This window comes from Vigna umbellata, chromosome 1 (assembly GCF_029865625.1).
Source record: "Vigna umbellata cultivar VRB3 chromosome 1, Vumbellata_1.0, whole genome shotgun sequence".
NCBI lineage: Eukaryota > Viridiplantae > Streptophyta > Magnoliopsida > Fabales > Fabaceae > Vigna > Vigna umbellata.
This window is the reverse complement of record NC_142165.1, coordinates 51,429,043-51,448,631: the sequence shown is the minus strand read 5'-3', so window position 1 is coordinate 51,448,631 and position 19,589 is coordinate 51,429,043. Positions and strand designations below refer to the sequence as shown.

Sequence of the window (19,589 nt, the reverse complement as noted above, 5' to 3'; positions counted from 1 at the left end):
CTACTTTTGTAGAGCTTGAGTTAATGACCGACCAGTCTTGTACTCGTATTCTATTTTAGTCATAACGATCGTTCTTAGTGAGGTGTGTGGTCTCTTAATAGCAATCGGTTTTAGTGGGTTGTGGGATCTTTTAGTAGTGATAGGCCTTAGTGGGTGTTTGGTCTCTTAGTAGCAATCGATCTTAGTGGGTTGTGTGGTCTCTTAGTAACGATCGGTCTTAATGGGTTGTGTGGTCTGTTATTAGCGATCGATCTTAATGGATTGTGTGGTCTCTTAGTAACGCTCGTTCTTGTACTAGTGCTCGACCTTGTACTTGTACTAGTGCTCGGTCTTAATGGATTGTGTGGTCTTAAATGCGTTCGGCCTAAGTTATAGGTGTTCGATCTAAGCGTTCGGTCTAAACTTAGTATTTGGACTACTGGTAGTATTCGGTCATGATGTGGTACTTAGAATCCTCTAGTTGTCGGTCATTAATAGCACTCGATTTTCTCTTCATTGATATCTATTATTGACCGTTCGGTCTCCAACATTCACAGGGTGTTCGTTCTTATTCTACTATGTTGGTGATTTCTGTTTGGCCTATATGCATAGTTATTTCAGTGTGTTGTTTTAATTAATTGATCCAATTGCTTTGATGGCTTATGTATGTATTATCATAATGGTATAAAAAGGAAACGTATGGTATGATAATTGTAATATGGATGTGAAAGAGAATTCCAAGGAGGAATGTCTCAGTGATTTGGTATCAAGGTGGTGATAAAGTATGAATATGGACAACGAAATCCAAGACGTTCATCTTGACATTCTATAATGATTATCAAGTCTTAAGTAGAGATGGGTAAGTTATGTCGTGAGAATAGTAGGAGGTCCTAGCCTATAGGGTCATAGGTGAGTTATAACGGATTAACCCCGGGTGACAGCTGATAGTTTTTCAGTTACTACACCCTCGGATGCACGAACAGCCCAAGCTACAAATTCATACAATCCGGATGGTCAAATCAAGTGCTCGGTCATTGCATGATTATAAGTGTTGAATGTTACATGATTATGTATTTGTTGAACTTGCATAATAACTGTAATCAATTAAATAACTCTTGCTTACCTTTTTTTTCTATCTTGTTCATGTTTTCCATTTGGTATTCTGTATTTGTGATAATCACCTTGTGGATGTGAGCAGAGGGAGGTGAGTGTTTGTTGGAGGAAGCGCTAGATGTGAGGACCTGTGGTATAGTCTATAATCATTCGGTCATATATATATATATATATATATATATATAGTATGTATAGACCGTTCGGTCATGTATATAGTTTTGCAATTAGGGTAGACTTTTGTAATGTTTAAATTTATAGTTATATTGTGGATAAGTTAACTTTATTTCTAGAAACTGTTCTACAATATTATGGTGTGATGAATCTTAATTATATAGTTTTGACTATATTTTTGAGATGTTACATTAATGGTACCAGAACACCTCGTTCTTAAAATGACTTGGGAGTTGTGGGTTTGTCATGCCTTTCCTGTGAAAAGTTGAGTCTAAATGGTATATTCTACCATTTCCTACAAGTCTAGATGGTAAAATTGTGTATCTATCTGGAAGTTTTGAGAACAAAAAATGTCTTGATAAAAATAACGAGGATACAAACTTATGACTTTTACCAGAGATGATTTTCCTTTCTTAATTATGAAAGTTTGGGGTAAGAAAGAATTGGGGTTCTAAAGTTGTTTTCTATAGAAAATTTTGTCTTGTTCTTGTTTTTGTGGTAGTGTACTATGTTTTATAGTAGTAGAGGAATGCAAATTCAAGAATAACTTGACTTGTATACCTTCATTAGAATTGGTTTAAGTCTTTGAGACAATTACTTGCCTCGAAGATAAGGAATTAGGTTTAAATTTCGCAAAATAGGTAGAGATATTGGTAATCTAGAAGTTATTTTTTGTTTTGAGTAAAAAAGTTTTTAAGAAGAGTTAGAAGATCAGATATTATATGTTTCACAATAAAAATTGAGTTCAAAGGCTAGAATAAAATGAGCTTTGGTTAAGCATGAAGTAATAATAAGGTTTGGAAAATATATAAGAAGGGAAAGAAAGGTAGGAGAGAAACGAAGTCGAACGGTAAAATACAGGGAGTGATGGACAAAGAGGAGTGACCAAGCCAAACATTCATATAAGATAAATTACTTAATTAGCCACCGTTCTAGAGTTTAGTAGAAAATGTGGTTCTAAACTTTTAGCAAGGTCTTATTTTAAGATTGCTCTTTCAACACATTATTATTGGAACCGTGAAACTGCAAAGGTTTGTGCAGATACTGATAATAACGAAATTCTAAAAGCTATAGTTAAGAAAATGAGATTCTCAGCAATAGCTATCAATCGTGTAACAGAGCACAAATTACCCACAAATTGATTCACACAAGGTCCTAAACATAACAAAAAGACACGTGTTTCTACCGGAAAATATTTTGGTGGCTTAATCAGAGATTTCTGAATTTGGTGGAATCAGCCACACAAAAAATTCAGTTGCAAAGACAATGGCAAGAACAGCTAAATTCTTCTGCAATGAAGAAAAACTCATGGAAGTAGAAAGAAATATGGCTAAAAAATATGAGGCTTCTGAGTCTTCTTTCTCCCCTCCTCCTTTGATTCTGCAAACTCATCCCTCCAAAAGTTGATATTATCATCAGCGAATGCTATCCATTTTCAATTAAAAAAAACATAGGTAATTATAATACAACAAGTTAATTCAAGAGATATCTGTTACATTAACTTCTAACGCAAGTACATATATGAAGAAATTCTAAGACATTCTCAGGTGAAAGGTTCTTCAAATGATATTATATTTCTCAAGAACCATAACCATTGGTTACATTTTACTGTATTTTTATTGTGTCACTCACTCACAACATCCTCACCAAAACAAAAAGACCTTTTATTGTATCACTCACACACAAGTTCTTCAGCAGAACAAAAAAGACGCGATCATCAACAAAGTAACATTGCTTAACCAGAAATTTCAATGGACTTGACCTCAGGTTTCTTAATCTCTTCCTTAGGAACAGTGACAGTAAGAACCCCATCTTCCATTGAAGCCTTCACCTGATCAACTTTTGCATTCTCCGGCAATCTGAACCTCCTCAAGAACTTCCCACTGCTACGCTCCACACGATGCCACGTCTCGTTCTTATCTTCCTTCTCAACGTTCCTCTCTCCGCTTATCTGAAGAACCTTATCATCTTCCACCTCAACCTTCACTTCCTCCTTCTTCAGTCCCGGAATCTCAGCCTTGAACACGTGTGCCTCTGGCGTCTCCTTCCAATCCACACGGGTGCTCACAAATGCAGAATTTTGGCGAGAAAATTCGGGGAAGGAAGCAGAAAGAGAATTCTGGAAAGGGAAATCCTTGAAGGGATCCCACACGTCCATGGAAAAAGGATCAAAGACGTTGCTCCTTCGGCCAATGATACTTGGAATCAGAGACATCTTGAATTTCTATAACTAGACGAAATCCGAAAGCTGGAAAATTTAGTGAAATGGGAAACACGTAATTCTTTTCTTGTTCGATGATGTATAGAGGAACCGATGCGGTATTTATAGAAAGTGAAAGGATTATTTAGGATGTTCCAGAAAATTCTGTATTCCCTTTGGTTTCTTTTCGAAGCTTTCAGTTTCTTCCACAGACTTCTACTTTTACCCAGCATCATTGAGAAGGTTCAGTCTTTTATATACATCATTCTGTTTGTTTTTTAATGTTATTAGTGGAATTAAATTTAATATGTAAAAATAAATAATAATTTAAAAACAAAATATTAAATAATTATTTTAATTTAAGAAATAATAAATTTAAATTAATGGTTATTTAAAATATAAAAATATAATATAGATATTTTAATTTATTTTAAGATTAAAATATTGAAAAACAAGTATGTACCAAAATAAGAAGAATTCAGAATTTTGATCCAAGTAGTACAATACGTAGAACCGATAAAAGTCTAGGAAAACTTTTTTTTAACAATTCTTTTTAATAATTTTTTTATAATAGTCTACGTAATAATTTGTGATTGATTCGTTTCAAATATACGGACCAATAAAATAGTGACACGTAATCTATTGTTAAAAAATTGTTAAAAAAAGTTGTTAACATATCATAGTCCAAAAGCCTAATATAGAATTCTATGTTATCCAAGAAACACGTATTGTCTTCTATTTAAGTTGGATAATGATACTTTTGACAATATTTTTTTGATAACATTTTAACATCAGTATCATTCTCTAATTGATCCAAAATTATTTCACAATCAATAATAATAATCCTAAACACCAACATAAACCAATTACAGAATGACACGTAAATGGTGTTAAAATATTGTTAAAATATCATTATCCATTTAAGTTTTAGTATATTTCATAACTTGTACTCTGTTGATATTGATCATGCCCCCAAATTATATTATTACAGAAAATTGTTACAATCACTTTTGTTTATTAGTTTCATAATTATTATTTTACATATGCTTAATTGCATAAATATATCACATTTTACGGTAATTTAATATATTGCAAAAGGATTTAAGTTTTTCTTGATATTATTGTACGTGCAAATTTATTTGTTCATGTGATTTGTTTTGAGTTGAAAGTCTTATGATATTATTATTTTATTATATTGTTTATATGATGAAAAGGATTAAGAGTGGTGGGAATAAAATATTTTAACTTTAAATATCTATTTTGCTGAAATAAAAAAAAAGTTAGTATTAGTTATTATCTATTTTAGTGAAAAATTATTAAATAAACTTTTAACATTTTTCAATGTAAAACTGATATTTAGTTGTTATACATTTTTAAGAACTATGAAAAGGTGGAAGTAAAGAGAAAAGGTTAACATTTTTTTTCCACTGAGACTATACATTAATTTTGAAATGTTTTTGAAGTTTTTAACAATGGGTTCTTGATGAAATGGTAACGGAGTGGTTCTTGATTTCCTCCTTAGATGATATTGTTGTACTGCTACAATTTCAAAACCTTTTTTTTAACATATATGTCCAAACTTTCCTAGTTCAATTATTAATGAAAAATAAGAAATACATTATGTTCTCAAGTATATTAGATTAAATTGAGCCACAAACATCTAAATATACTACTCCTAATTTCTCTATTTTCTATTTTTAAAAACTTCCTTTAGTTTGTTTGCATTGAGACACTCTTTACACATAGATTTAGGGATGTAAACCGTGGGTAAGCCATCAACCATTTCTCGTTGGCTTAGTTGAAATAAATCTTTAAAATTCAGATACCCAAATAGTAAATATCGTAAATGTCACGATCATTATGTTTTGTTCTCTGTAAAACATTAATGTTTGATAACATTCATCATGACACAAAATGTCCTATTCTAAGACAGATGTGTTTGGATTATGAATCCTTTGTTTCGATCAAATATGTTGAGATAGTTATCCTACATCTTTGTAACAAACCCTTTATGTAAGTTGATTTAAATTGAGCAAGTTTATCTTCAGTTCTAGCACATACAACATCTCTTCAATCACAACTTTTCTTTAATTACCATCTTTAAGTTTATCCTTCTAAATCTCTTTGTTGTTAGGCTTCTATCATTAGAAAATTTAATCTATCCTTACACAATTTCATTTATTTTCAAAAATCATTCATTTCTCTTCTAATTATGAGTTGAACAACCTAAATCCAAGTATCAAATTTATCTTCTGATTGATTGTAATTTTTTTAGCCATCAACATCATCTGGTTGACATATCATCCTAGGTCGAATGAACTTTGTTTTTGGTTTGTTTTTCACTTCATCTCCTTTCTAACATTATTTTGGCAAAATGATGTCAAATCTTTTACAATTGTTGTATCTCATGTTTTTATCAAATTTTCATTTCTTTTCTCCATAATGGTGCAAGACTTGTAATTCTTGTATTTGTTAGAAGCACTAAAATCTCCGCTTTGTTGTTTTTGTAATTTTTATGTTTTGGAAATTATTTTTGCTAACATTCTTGGACCTTTTTTTGTCTTTATACTGAAATTGTGTCCGTAGCAAATGGTCTACATTCATTATTCATGTGTTTCAAATGTGTTTCAATGAATGTTGTAGTTCTCAATCTCATAATCTCTAAATCATATGTTTCTTCAATGGCTACAACCACGTGGTCAAATTTTGGTGGCAACATTCTCAGAACACATTAGTTTAAAAAACTATTCCTACGTACCCACATAACATTTACATTCCTCCTACCCACATAACATTTACATGTTCATGCATTTTGTCAAAATAATATGCCACCATAATCTACCACACTTTATTCTCATGCATAGTCAACAATTCAAATTGTCTTTACAGGTCCTGTAACCTCACTTTCTTATTCTTATCACCGTTACCATAAGCCTTTATCAAAGTCTCGGCAATATAGATTCCTTTAATATTTTATTGAAATTTTTTAAACTTACACATTGATATATCAAGATTTTGTTGCAAATTGTGATTTCTTTTTCTTTTTATCAGAAGCCTTCTGCTACCCCTTCAACTACTGCCAATCATCAAACATATTGGCATCTAAACTACTGCCAATCATCAAACATATTGGCATAAAAAATTGGCAATATCCCCTTTATCATTCTTACAAACCAAAGTTATCAAAATGAAATTTTATTCCTCAGCAACCATTACTTGTATTTTACACCATCTCTCTGTAACATCAATCACACCCAAAATTCATACAAAACATGACACTCGATTTTGAAGGAAGTAATTAATTAAACTTAACCAGAAATTTCAATGGCCTTGACGTCAGACTTCTTAACATCTTCCTTCGGAACAGTGACAGTAAGAACACCATTCTCCATAGAAGCCTTCACTTCATCCATTTTTGCATTCTCAGGCAATCTGAACCTCCTCAAGAACTTCCCACTGCTACGCTCCACACGATGCCACGTATCGTTCTTATCTTCCTTCTCAACGTTTCTCTCACCGCTTATCTGAAGAACCTTATCATCTTCGATCTCAACCTTCACTTCCTCCTTCTTCAGTCCTGGAATCTCAGCCTTGAACACGTGTGCCTCTGGCGTCTCCTTCCAGTCCACACGTGTGCTCACAAATGCAGAATTTTCTCGACCAGATTCAGGGAAAGGAAAATCCTTGAAGGGATCCCACACATCCAGAGAGAATGGATCAAAGACGTTGCTCCTTTGTCCACCGAAAAAACTTGGAATTAGCGACATTCTTATGATTATAGTACTTGGCAGAGATTTAAATCTTCACACAGTCTGTAGCGTGATCGTACTCAGGTAACTCTCTTTCTGTTTGATGATGATGTCTGAGGAACTGATCCAATAATATTTATACGAAGTGAAAGAATAGTATGGGACGTTCCAGATATTCTGTTCTCATTCCCTTCATTCTTTCCGGTTCGATATCACTCTAAAAACTTCTGGATTTCTTCCGCATTTCTAGAACATTCCTGTCTTTTTCATATTTTTGTGTTATTTTTATTTATATTACTTTTATCCACGCGTTACAATATATTATAACAAAAAAAAAATATTTTGAGAATTTTACTGTAATAAATATTTCATATAAAAATTCTCTCCAAATTTTACTAAAATAAATATTTTGAGAAATTAAGAAAAAAAATTCACAACAGAATTTCATGAAAAAATTATATAGTAAATTTACTTAAGAAAATTGTATATTTTCACATATTGAGCTTATGAAACTTAATATATAGTTTTATGTAAAGTTGAAAATACAAAATTAAAGAGTAAATTTATCAGAAGGACTTGGTATGATATACCACAAATATAATACAATAGAAAATTTTAACATGACATAAATAATTTTATACGCAAATAATAAAATTCACATAAAAAAATATTTACATAAGTAATATTTGTTTTATTAATATTTTCAAATTAATGATATAGGTCTAAAATAAAGGAAAACATATAAATTTATATGTGATTTTATAAAAAGAAAATATACAAAGATATTTTCAGAGAGATAATTAAAAAATTCATACATTTTATGAAACTCTATAAATTTATTTTAGAGTTTAGGATTTAGGATTTATGGTTTATGTATAAAATATTACTTTATACTCTATAATGTAAAATTTATTTATGAGTTTGTTCAGATGGAATATTTAAGGGTATGTGAGATTTAATTGGTGAATATTGAAGTAACAAATTAAATGAGTTTGTTATTAAATATTTCATAATTAAGTTAATATTTTAAAAACATCCCAGAAAATCATATATAAAATATAAACAGGTAATTAATGGATCTAACTTAATAAACAGTAAAGTGCACTTGTCGCTAAAAATCTTTTTAACTTTTCTGTTTTGTTTTTATTGACGTAATGTTGAATTTAAATATAGTCATCTGAGCTTTAGGTTTTACGGTCAGCATAGCTTGAGTCGTCTAATGAGCATCATCGATCATACATTGATGGTTTCATCTTATGATCTTTCTCTTTTGGTATTTTTTATATTGACTTCTTTATTCATCTGGTCAACTTACATTTGATTTGTCTAATAAGTAACTTTATCTTACTGCCTTTGGTAAAACTCTTTGCTCTCCACATGTTGACTAGTATTGTATAATTCTCACTTTTTTTACAAATGTACTTTTGATAAAGTTTATTTTAACTATGAACACATATTAAATATATAATCATCAACTTTATGATTGACATATACCTTTGTCAAAAAACTTTAGAGTGATATCGAACCGGAAATAATATAAATAAAAATAACACAAAAATATGAAAAAGACAGGAATGTTCTAGAAATGCGGAAGAAATCCAGAAGTTTTTAGAGTGATATCGAACCGGAAAGAATGAAGGGAATGAGAACAGAATATCTGGAACGTCCCATACTATTCTTTCACTTCGTATAAATATTATTGGATCAGTTCCTCAGACATCATCATCAAACAGAAAGAGAGTTACCTGAGTACGATCACGCTACAGACTGTGTGAAGATTTAAATCTCTGCCAAGTACTATAATCATAAGAATGTCGCTAATTCCAAGTTTTTTCGGTGGACAAAGGAGCAACGTCTTTGATCCATTCTCTCTGGATGTGTGGGATCCCTTCAAGGATTTTCCTTTCCCTGAATCTGGTCGAGAAAATTCTGCATTTGTGAGCACACGTGTGGACTGGAAGGAGACGCCAGAGGCACACGTGTTCAAGGCTGAGATTCCAGGACTGAAGAAGGAGGAAGTGAAGGTTGAGATCGAAGATGATAAGGTTCTTCAGATAAGCGGTGAGAGAAACGTTGAGAAGGAAGATAAGAACGATACGTGGCATCGTGTGGAGCGTAGCAGTGGGAAGTTCTTGAGGAGGTTCAGATTGCCTGAGAATGCAAAAATGGATGAAGTGAAGGCTTCTATGGAGAATGGTGTTCTTACTGTCACTGTTCCGAAGGAAGATGTTAAGAAGTCTGACGTCAAGGCCATTGAAATTTCTGGTTAAGTTTAATTAATTACTTCCTTCAAAATCGAGTGTCATGTTTTGTATGAATTTTGGGTGTGATTGATGTTACAGAGAGATGGTGTAAAATACAAGTAATGGTTGCTGAGGAATAAAATTTCATTTTGATAACTTTGGTTTGTAAGAATGATAAAGGGGATATTGCCAATTTTTTATGCCAATATGTTTGATGATTGGCAGTAGTTTAGATGCCAATATGTTTGATGATTGGCAGTAGTTGAAGGGGTAGCAGAAGGCTTCTGATAAAAAGAAAAAGAAATCACAATTTGCAACAAAATCTTGATATATCAATGTGTAAGTTTAAAAAATTTCAATAAAATATTAAAGGAATCTATATTGCCGAGACTTTGATAAAGGCTTATGGTAACGGTGATAAGAATAAGAAAGTGAGGTTACAGGACCTGTAAAGACAATTTGAATTGTTGACTATGCATGAGAATAAAGTGTGGTAGATTATGGTGGCATATTATTTTGACAAAATGCATGAACATGTAAATGTTATGTGGGTAGGAGGAATGTAAATGTTATGTGGGTACGTAGGAATAGTTTTTTAAACTAATGTGTTCTGAGAATGTTGCCACCAAAATTTGACCACGTGGTTGTAGCCATTGAAGAAACATATGATTTAGAGATTATGAGATTGAGAACTACAACATTCATTGAAACACATTTGAAACACATGAATAATGAATGTAGACCATTTGCTACGGACACAATTTCAGTATAAAGACAAAAAAAGGTCCAAGAATGTTAGCAAAAATAATTTCCAAAACATAAAAATTACAAAAACAACAAAGCGGAGATTTTAGTGCTTCTAACAAATACAAGAATTACAAGTCTTGCACCATTATGGAGAAAAGAAATGAAAATTTGATAAAAACATGAGATACAACAATTGTAAAAGATTTGACATCATTTTGCCAAAATAATGTTAGAAAGGAGATGAAGTGAAAAACAAACCAAAAACAAAGTTCATTCGACCTAGGATGATATGTCAACCAGATGATGTTGATGGCTAAAAAAATTACAATCAATCAGAAGATAAATTTGATACTTGGATTTAGGTTGTTCAACTCATAATTAGAAGAGAAATGAATGATTTTTGAAAATAAATGAAATTGTGTAAGGATAGATTAAATTTTCTAATGATAGAAGCCTAACAACAAAGAGATTTAGAAGGATAAACTTAAAGATGGTAATTAAAGAAAAGTTGTGATTGAAGAGATGTTGTATGTGCTAGAACTGAAGATAAACTTGCTCAATTTAAATCAACTTACATAAAGGGTTTGTTACAAAGATGTAGGATAACTATCTCAACATATTTGATCGAAACAAAGGATTCATAATCCAAACACATCTGTCTTAGAATAGGACATTTTGTGTCATGATGAATGTTATCAAACATTAATGTTTTACAGAGAACAAAACATAATGATCGTGACATTTACGATATTTACTATTTGGGTATCTGAATTTTAAAGATTTATTTCAACTAAGCCAACGAGAAATGGTTGATGGCTTACCCACGGTTTACATCCCTAAATCTATGTGTAAAGAGTGTCTCAATGCAAACAAACTAAAGGAAGTTTTTAAAAATAGAAAATAGAGAAATTAGGAGTAGTATATTTAGATGTTTGTGGCTCAATTTAATCTAATATACTTGAGAACATAATGTATTTCTTATTTTTCATTAATAATTGAACTAGGAAAGTTTGGACATATATGTTAAAAAAAAGGTTTTGAAATTGTAGCAGTACAACAATATCATCTAAGGAGGAAATCAAGAACCACTCCGTTACCATTTCATCAAGAACCCATTGTTAAAAACTTCAAAAACATTTCAAAATTAATGTATAGTCTCAGTGGAAAAAAAATGTTAACCTTTTCTCTTTACTTCCACCTTTTCATAGTTCTTAAAAATGTATAACAACTAAATATCAGTTTTACATTGAAAAATGTTAAAAGTTTATTTAATAATTTTTCACTAAAATAGATAATAACTAATACTAACTTTTTTTTTATTTCAGCAAAATAGATATTTAAAGTTAAAATATTTTATTCCCACCACTCTTAATCCTTTTCATCATATAAACAATATAATAAAATAATAATATCATAAGACTTTCAACTCAAAACAAATCACATGAACAAATAAATTTGCACGTACAATAATATCAAGAAAAACTTAAATCCTTTTGCAATATATTAAATTACCGTAAAATGTGATATATTTATGCAATTAAGCATATGTAAAATAATAATTATGAAACTAATAAACAAAAGTGATTGTAACAATTTTCTGTAATAATATAATTTGGGGGCATGATCAATATCAACAGAGTACAAGTTATGAAATATACTAAAACTTAAATGGATAATGATATTTTAACAATATTTTAACACCATTTACGTGTCATTCTGTAATTGGTTTATGTTGGTGTTTAGGATTATTATTATTGATTGTGAAATAATTTTGGATCAATTAGAGAATGATACTGATGTTAAAATGTTATCAAAAAAATATTGTCAAAAGTATCATTATCCAACTTAAATAGAAGACAATACGTGTTTCTTGGATAACATAGAATTCTATATTAGGCTTTTGGACTATGATATGTTAACAACTTTTTTTAACAATTTTTTAACAATAGATTACGTGTCACTATTTTATTGGTCCGTATATTTGAAACGAATCAATCACAAATTATTACGTAGACTATTATAAAAAAATTATTAAAAAGAATTGTTAAAAAAAAGTTTTCCTAGACTTTTATCGGTTCTACGTATTGTACTACTTGGATCAAAATTCTGAATTCTTCTTATTTTGGTACATACTTGTTTTTCAATATTTTAATCTTAAAATAAATTAAAATATCTATATTATATTTTTATATTTTAAATAACCATTAATTTAAATTTATTATTTCTTAAATTAAAATAATTATTTAATATTTTGTTTTTAAATTATTATTTATTTTTACATATTAAATTTAATTCCACTAATAACATTAAAAAACAAACAGAATGATGTATATAAAAGACTGAACCTTCTCAATGATGCTGGGTAAAAGTAGAAGTCTGTGGAAGAAACTGAAAGCTTCGAAAAGAAACCAAAGGGAATACAGAATTTTCTGGAACATCCTAAATAATCCTTTCACTTTCTATAAATACCGCATCGGTTCCTCTATACATCATCGAACAAGAAAAGAATTACGTGTTTCCCATTTCACTAAATTTTCCAGCTTTCGGATTTCGTCTAGTTATAGAAATTCAAGATGTCTCTGATTCCAAGTATCATTGGCCGAAGGAGCAACGTCTTTGATCCTTTTTCCATGGACGTGTGGGATCCCTTCAAGGATTTCCCTTTCCAGAATTCTCTTTCTGCTTCCTTCCCCGAATTTTCTCGCCAAAATTCTGCATTTGTGAGCACCCGTGTGGATTGGAAGGAGACGCCAGAGGCACACGTGTTCAAGGCTGAGATTCCGGGACTGAAGAAGGAGGAAGTGAAGGTTGAGGTGGAAGATGATAAGGTTCTTCAGATAAGCGGAGAGAGGAACGTTGAGAAGGAAGATAAGAACGAGACGTGGCATCGTGTGGAGCGTAGCAGTGGGAAGTTCTTGAGGAGGTTCAGATTGCCGGAGAATGCAAAAGTTGATCAGGTGAAGGCTTCAATGGAAGATGGGGTTCTTACTGTCACTGTTCCTAAGGAAGAGATTAAGAAACCTGAGGTCAAGTCCATTGAAATTTCTGGTTAAGCAATGTTACTTTGTTGATGATCGCGTCTTTTTTGTTCTGCTGAAGAACTTGTGTGTGAGTGATACAATAAAAGGTCTTTTTGTTTTGGTGAGGATGTTGTGAGTGAGTGACACAATAAAAATACAGTAAAATGTAACCAATGGTTATGGTTCTTGAGAAATATAATATCATTTGAAGAACCTTTCACCTGAGAATGTCTTAGAATTTCTTCATATATGTACTTGCGTTAGAAGTTAATGTAACAGATATCTCTTGAATTAACTTGTTGTATTATAATTACCTATGTTTTTTTTAATTGAAAATGGATAGCATTCGCTGATGATAATATCAACTTTTGGAGGGATGAGTTTGCAGAATCAAAGGAGGAGGGGAGAAAGAAGACTCAGAAGCCTCATATTTTTTAGCCATATTTCTTTCTACTTCCATGAGTTTTTCTTCATTGCAGAAGAATTTAGCTGTTCTTGCCATTGTCTTTGCAACTGAATTTTTTGTGTGGCTGATTCCACCAAATTCAGAAATCTCTGATTAAGCCACCAAAATATTTTCCGGTAGAAACACGTGTCTTTTTGTTATGTTTAGGACCTTGTGTGAATCAATTTGTGGGTAATTTGTGCTCTGTTACACGATTGATAGCTATTGCTGAGAATCTCATTTTCTTAACTATAGCTTTTAGAATTTCGTTATTATCAGTATCTGCACAAACCTTTGCAGTTTCACGGTTCCAATAATAATGTGTTGAAAGAGCAATCTTAAAATAAGACCTTGCTAAAAGTTTAGAACCACATTTTCTACTAAACTCTAGAACGGTGGCTAATTAAGTAATTTATCTTATATGAATGTTTGGCTTGGTCACTCCTCTTTGTCCATCACTCCCTGTATTTTACCGTTCGACTTCGTTTCTCTCCTACCTTTCTTTCCCTTCTTATATATTTTCCAAACCTTATTATTACTTCATGCTTAACCAAAGCTCATTTTATTCTAGCCTTTGAACTCAATTTTTATTGTGAAACATATAATATCTGATCTTCTAACTCTTCTTAAAAACTTTTTTACTCAAAACAAAAAATAACTTCTAGATTACCAATATCTCTACCTATTTTGCGAAATTTAAACCTAATTCCTTATCTTCGAGGCAAGTAATTGTCTCAAAGACTTAAACCAATTCTAATGAAGGTATACAAGTCAAGTTATTCTTGAATTTGCATTCCTCTACTACTATAAAACATAGTACACTACCACAAAAACAAGAACAAGACAAAATTTTCTATAGAAAACAACTTTAGAACCCCAATTCTTTCTTACCCCAAACTTTCATAATTAAGAAAGGAAAATCATCTCTGGTAAAAGTCATAAGTTTGTATCCTCGTTATTTTTATCAAGACATTTTTTGTTCTCAAAACTTCCAGATAGATACACAATTTTACCATCTAGACTTGTAGGAAATGGTAGAATATACCATTTAGACTCAACTTTTCACAGGAAAGGCATGACAAACCCACAACTCCCAAGTCATTTTAAGAACGAGGTGTTCTGGTACCATTAATGTAACATCTCAAAAATATAGTCAAAACTATATAATTAAGATTCATCACACCATAATATTGTAGAACAGTTTCTAGAAATAAAGTTAACTTATCCACAATATAACTATAAATTTAAACATTACAAAAGTCTACCCTAATTGCAAAACTATATACATGACCGAACGGTCTATACATACTATATATATATATATATATATATATATATATATATATATATATATGACCGAATGATTATAGACTATACCACAGGTCCTCACATCTAGCGCTTCCTCCAACAAACACTCACCTCCCTCTGCTCACATCCACAAGGTGATTATCACAAATACAGAATACCAAATGGAAAACATGAACAAGATAGAAAAAAAAGGTAAGCAAGAGTTATTTAATTGATTACAGTTATTATGCAAGTTCAACAAATACATAATCATGTAACATTCAACACTTATAATCATGCAATGACCGAGCACTTGATTTGACCATCCGGATTGTATGAATTTGTAGCTTGGGCTGTTCGTGCATCCGAGGGTGTAGTAACTGAAAAACTATCAGCTGTCACCCGGGGTTAATCCGTTATAACTCACCTATGACCCTATAGGCTAGGACCTCCTACTATTCTCACGACATAACTTACCCATCTCTACTTAAGACTTGATAATCATTATAGAATGTCAAGATGAACGTCTTGGATTTCGTTGTCCATATTCATACTTTATCACCACCTTGATACCAAATCACTGAGACATTCCTCCTTGGAATTCTCTTTCACATCCATATTACAATTATCATACCATACGTTTCCTTTTTATACCATTATGATAATACATACATAAGCCATCAAAGCAATTGGATCAATTAATTAAAACAACACACTGAAATAACTATGCATATAGGCCAAACAGAAATCACCAACATAGTAGAATAAGAACGAACACCCTGTGAATGTTGGAGACCGAACGGTCAATAATAGATATCGATGAAGAGAAAATCGAGTGCTATTAATGACCGACAACTAGAGGATTCTAAGTACCACATCATGACCGAATACTACCAGTAGTCCAAATACTAAGTTTAGACCGAACGCTTAGATCGAACACCTATAACTTAGGCCGAACGCATTTAAGACCACACAATCCATTAAGACCGAGCACTAGTACAAGTACAAGGTCGAGCACTAGTACAAGAACGAGCGTTACTAAGAGACCACACAATCCATTAAGATCGATCGCTAATAACAGACCACACAACCCATTAAGACCGATCGTTACTAAGAGACCACACAACCCACTAAGATCGATTGCTACTAAGAGACCAAACACCCACTAAGGCCTATCACTACTAAAAGATCCCACAACCCACTAAAACCGATTGCTATTAAGAGACCACACACCTCACTAAGAACGATCGTTATGACTAAAATAGAATACGAGTACAAGACTGGTCGGTCATTAACTCAAGCTCTACAAAAGTAGAACCCAGTTAAAACCGAACACAAGAAGAAAGTCGAACGATTAATGAATGAAACTTGGCGATCTGCATAATTCTGCAGAATAGCTACACAATTATGATCAACCACTATCTTCACCAAGTCCTACCACTTCCCAACTTCTAATCCTCCAAACATGATTCATATACCAAATTACACCTATCCAAGGATACCTCAACCTTTCTAACATCATCCTAAGAAATTCGTATCATATTCCAAATTATGCATAATCACCACTCAATGACCAAACATCCATTTTTCACTTTTGACACATTTTAGAGAGGCTTAATGGTTCTAACAGGTCTAAAGAAACTTGTCTAGACTTTCTCCACTGACCAAATTCTCTCCCTACCCCAAAGTCTCATTTTCACCTTTCCACTTCCTTAAAACCAGAACCAAACAGTGACAGAATACATCTTAAAAGACTTCCAACTAATTTACAGATTTCAGCAAGCATAAAATCAATGCAGAAAAATCAATCATGCAATTTCCCACACATGTAACCATCCAAACAACAATCTCATATATAAAAAATCATAATTAAATTAACTAGCTTTCCTTATTAATGGTTTTGTACTATGAAGTTATTAATGGTTGATATTGTTATGTTATGAAATTATTAATAGTTGATATTGTTATGTTATGAAATTGATTTGAAAATAATGATAGAAGAGTTAGATGAGTAAAATTTTTATTGATTGAATCTGATTTTTGGGATTTCATAATTAAGTAATTTCCTTGAATTTAATTGTTTGAGTGGTTTTGATGAAGTAAGATGATTATAAAGTAACTTTTGAGTTTCATAAATTTATGAATTTTTTAATTATCTTTCTGAAAATATCTTTGTATATTTTCTTTTTGTAAATTCATATATAAATTTATATGTTTTCCTTTATTTTAGTTGTATATCATTAATTTGAAAATATTAATAAAACAAATATTACTTATGTAAATATTTCTTTATGTGAATTTTATTATTTACGTATAAAGTTATTTATGTGATGTTAAAATTTCTATTGTATATTTGTGGTATCATACGAAGTCCTTCTAATAAATTTACTCTTTAATTTTGTATTTTCAACTTTACATAAAACTATATATTAAGTTTCATAAGCTCAATATGTGGAAATATACATTTTTCTTAAGAAAATTTATATATCATTTTTTCATGAAATTCTGTTGTGAATGTTATTTTTTCTTAAAAATTTCTCAAAATATTTATTTCAGTAAAATTTTCAGAGAATTTTTATATGAAATATTTATTCCAGTAAAATTCTCAAAATATTTTTTTGCTATAATACATTGTAATGGGTGGATAAAAATAATTAAATAAAAATTAACAGAATAAAATGAAAAGCACAGGAACTTTATAGAAATGCGGAATAAGTCTAGAAGTTTTTAGAATGATGTCGAACCGGAAAGAATGAAGGAAATGAGAACAGAATATTCTGGAACACTCTACATTATCCTTGCACTTCCTATAAATATCATTGCATCAGTTTCTCAGTCATCATCAAACACTAGAGTTAACTGAATACGGTCACGCTACAGCCTGTGGAAAGATTTAAATATCTGCCAAATATTATAATCATAAGAATGTCGCTAATCCCAAGTTTGTTCGGTGGACGAAGGAGCAACGTCTATGATCCATTCTCTCTGGATGTGTGGGATTCCTTCAAGGATTTTCCTTTCCCTGAATCTGGTCGAGAAAATTCTGCATTTGTGAGCACACGTGTGGACTGGAAGGAGACGCCAGAGGCACACGTGTTCAAGGCTGAGATTCCAGGACTGAAGAAGGAGGAAGTGAAGGTTGAGATCGAAGATGATAAGGTTCTTCAAATAAGCGGAGAGAGAAACGTTGAGAAGGAAAATAAGAACGACACGTGGCATCGCGTGGAGCGTAGCAGTGGGAAGTTCTTGAGGAGGTTCAGATTGCCTGAGAATGCAAAAATGGATGAAGTGAAGGCTTCTATGGAGAATGGTGTTCTTACTGTTACTGTTCCTAAGGAAGATGTTAAGAAGTCTGAAGTCAAGGCCATTCAAATTTCTGGTTAAGCTTAATTAGTTAATTCCTTCAAAATCAGTGTTATGTTTTGTATGGATTTTGGGTGTGATTGATGTTACAGAAAGATGGTGTAAAATACAAGTAATGGTTGCTGAGGAATAAAATTTCATTTTGATAACTTTGGTTTGTAAGAATATTTCTGATCAGGATCCGTAAAAAAAGTTGTAAAAAAAAGAAATTGTCAAAAAAAAAAGTTGTTAAAAAAAAAGTTGGTAAAAAAAATTTTCCTTTGTTAAAAAAATTTTTCCTTTTGAAATTGATGAAGTATACATTTCCTTCAGATTGCAGAGAATTCAGCTCCTATTGCATTTTACCCTTTTATTATAATTGAGTTTTTAATCTTACTATTTCCAGCAATCATATGTATGTTCATGTCTGAGTGTTTGACTCATTTTCCACTACTACGCCTATCAGCATCCATCAAATAGTTTTATAGCTTCTTGCCTGAACTAGACAAAAAATAAACTTTATTTATTTAATTGAAGAACCTCAATAAAAAAACTTTATTTGGTAACGGTTGTCTGGTCTTTTACTTAAAAGTCTCCTTGAATTATGAAAAAAAAAAATCTTAGAAGGCAATGACATAGTGATCGGTTTTCAATTTATTCAGTTAAACGTTCAATTAGGATAATAATTATCTTTTTTTATAATTTTAAGAAAATGGTATTTACACTTATTATAATTTTTAAATATATTTACTTTTTAAAACTATCATAAATAACACTCACCTTTCTTAAAGTTCTAAAATTACACTAATGAATTAGAATTGTTGGTATTATAAATCTACACCTAATGAAATAAGCTACCAAAATTTTCCTAATTACAAGTCATACATGGTGGTACAAATCTTTCTAACTTACATTTCTCTTCGAAAATCTTTGTATTGTTTATACATCTTTGATTATAATGTTGATATAAAAAGATTATTTGGAACAATTTGAGTGTAAAACGAGATGGTGTAATTGTTCTATATGACGAGATGTTATCATTATATGAACAAGTTGGAGTAAGAATATGATATAAAAAACTGATATTTTTTTTATAATTTTTTATATTTTTAATCAAATAGTTAATGATTATATGGAAAGATAAAAAAGCTGTGAATTAATTTACTTAATTATCTTTAATTTGATTATGTCTAATTCTGTTTAATTGTGATTTGTGTTATCTACAGAGTTAGTCGATGTGTTTTTGGTTTTTCATTGTAAAGTATTCTACTCAAGAGTTTTAACAAATTTTGT

At 31.1% G+C, this 19,589-nt stretch overlaps 5 protein-coding genes across 5 annotated transcripts; 3 read left to right on the top strand and 2 right to left on the bottom strand.

Annotated features, from left to right (window-relative positions):
- Positions 1-2,712: 2,712 nt before the first annotated feature.
- LOC148205696 (18.5 kDa class I heat shock protein-like) lies at positions 2,713-3,788 on the bottom strand. The gene has a single exon (XM_088103689.1). The coding sequence runs from the start codon at positions 3,476-3,478 to the stop codon at positions 2,999-3,001; it is 480 nt and encodes a 159-aa protein (XP_087959815.1). The 5' UTR covers positions 3,479-3,788; the 3' UTR covers positions 2,713-2,998.
- Positions 3,789-6,669: 2,881 nt separating this feature from the next.
- Positions 6,670-7,330, bottom strand: LOC124820058 (18.5 kDa class I heat shock protein-like). The gene has a single exon (XM_047291687.2). It carries the CDS (start codon positions 7,228-7,230, stop codon positions 6,772-6,774), a length of 459 nt encoding a protein of 152 aa, XP_047147643.1. The 5' UTR covers positions 7,231-7,330; the 3' UTR covers positions 6,670-6,771.
- Positions 7,331-8,923: 1,593 nt separating this feature from the next.
- Positions 8,924-9,584, top strand: LOC148205695 (18.5 kDa class I heat shock protein-like). The gene has a single exon (XM_088111707.1). It carries the CDS (start codon positions 9,024-9,026, stop codon positions 9,480-9,482), a length of 459 nt encoding a protein of 152 aa, XP_087967833.1. The 5' UTR covers positions 8,924-9,023; the 3' UTR covers positions 9,483-9,584.
- A 2,879-nt stretch (positions 9,585-12,463) lies between these two features.
- LOC148205694 (18.5 kDa class I heat shock protein-like) lies at positions 12,464-13,541 on the top strand. Its single transcript, XM_088103688.1, has one exon. It carries the CDS (start codon positions 12,776-12,778, stop codon positions 13,253-13,255), a length of 480 nt encoding a protein of 159 aa, XP_087959814.1. The 5' UTR covers positions 12,464-12,775; the 3' UTR covers positions 13,256-13,541.
- A 4,202-nt stretch (positions 13,542-17,743) lies between these two features.
- On the top strand, positions 17,744-18,496 carry LOC148205693 (18.5 kDa class I heat shock protein-like). Its single transcript, XM_088103687.1, has one exon. The coding sequence runs from the start codon at positions 17,880-17,882 to the stop codon at positions 18,336-18,338; it is 459 nt and encodes a 152-aa protein (XP_087959813.1). The 5' UTR covers positions 17,744-17,879; the 3' UTR covers positions 18,339-18,496.
- The last annotated feature ends 1,093 nt before the right edge of the window (positions 18,497-19,589 follow it).

Bases quoted from the DNA above. Each gene is read 5' to 3' on its own strand.
- LOC148205696 (XM_088103689.1), bottom strand. From the start codon at position 3,478: ATGTCTCTGATTCCAAGTATCATTGGCCGAAGGAGCAACGTCTTTGAT.
- LOC124820058 (XM_047291687.2), bottom strand. From the start codon at position 7,230: ATGTCGCTAATTCCAAGTTTTTTCGGTGGACAAAGGAGCAACGTCTTT.
- LOC148205695 (XM_088111707.1), top strand. From the start codon at position 9,024: ATGTCGCTAATTCCAAGTTTTTTCGGTGGACAAAGGAGCAACGTCTTT.
- LOC148205694 (XM_088103688.1), top strand. From the start codon at position 12,776: ATGTCTCTGATTCCAAGTATCATTGGCCGAAGGAGCAACGTCTTTGAT.
- LOC148205693 (XM_088103687.1), top strand. From the start codon at position 17,880: ATGTCGCTAATCCCAAGTTTGTTCGGTGGACGAAGGAGCAACGTCTAT.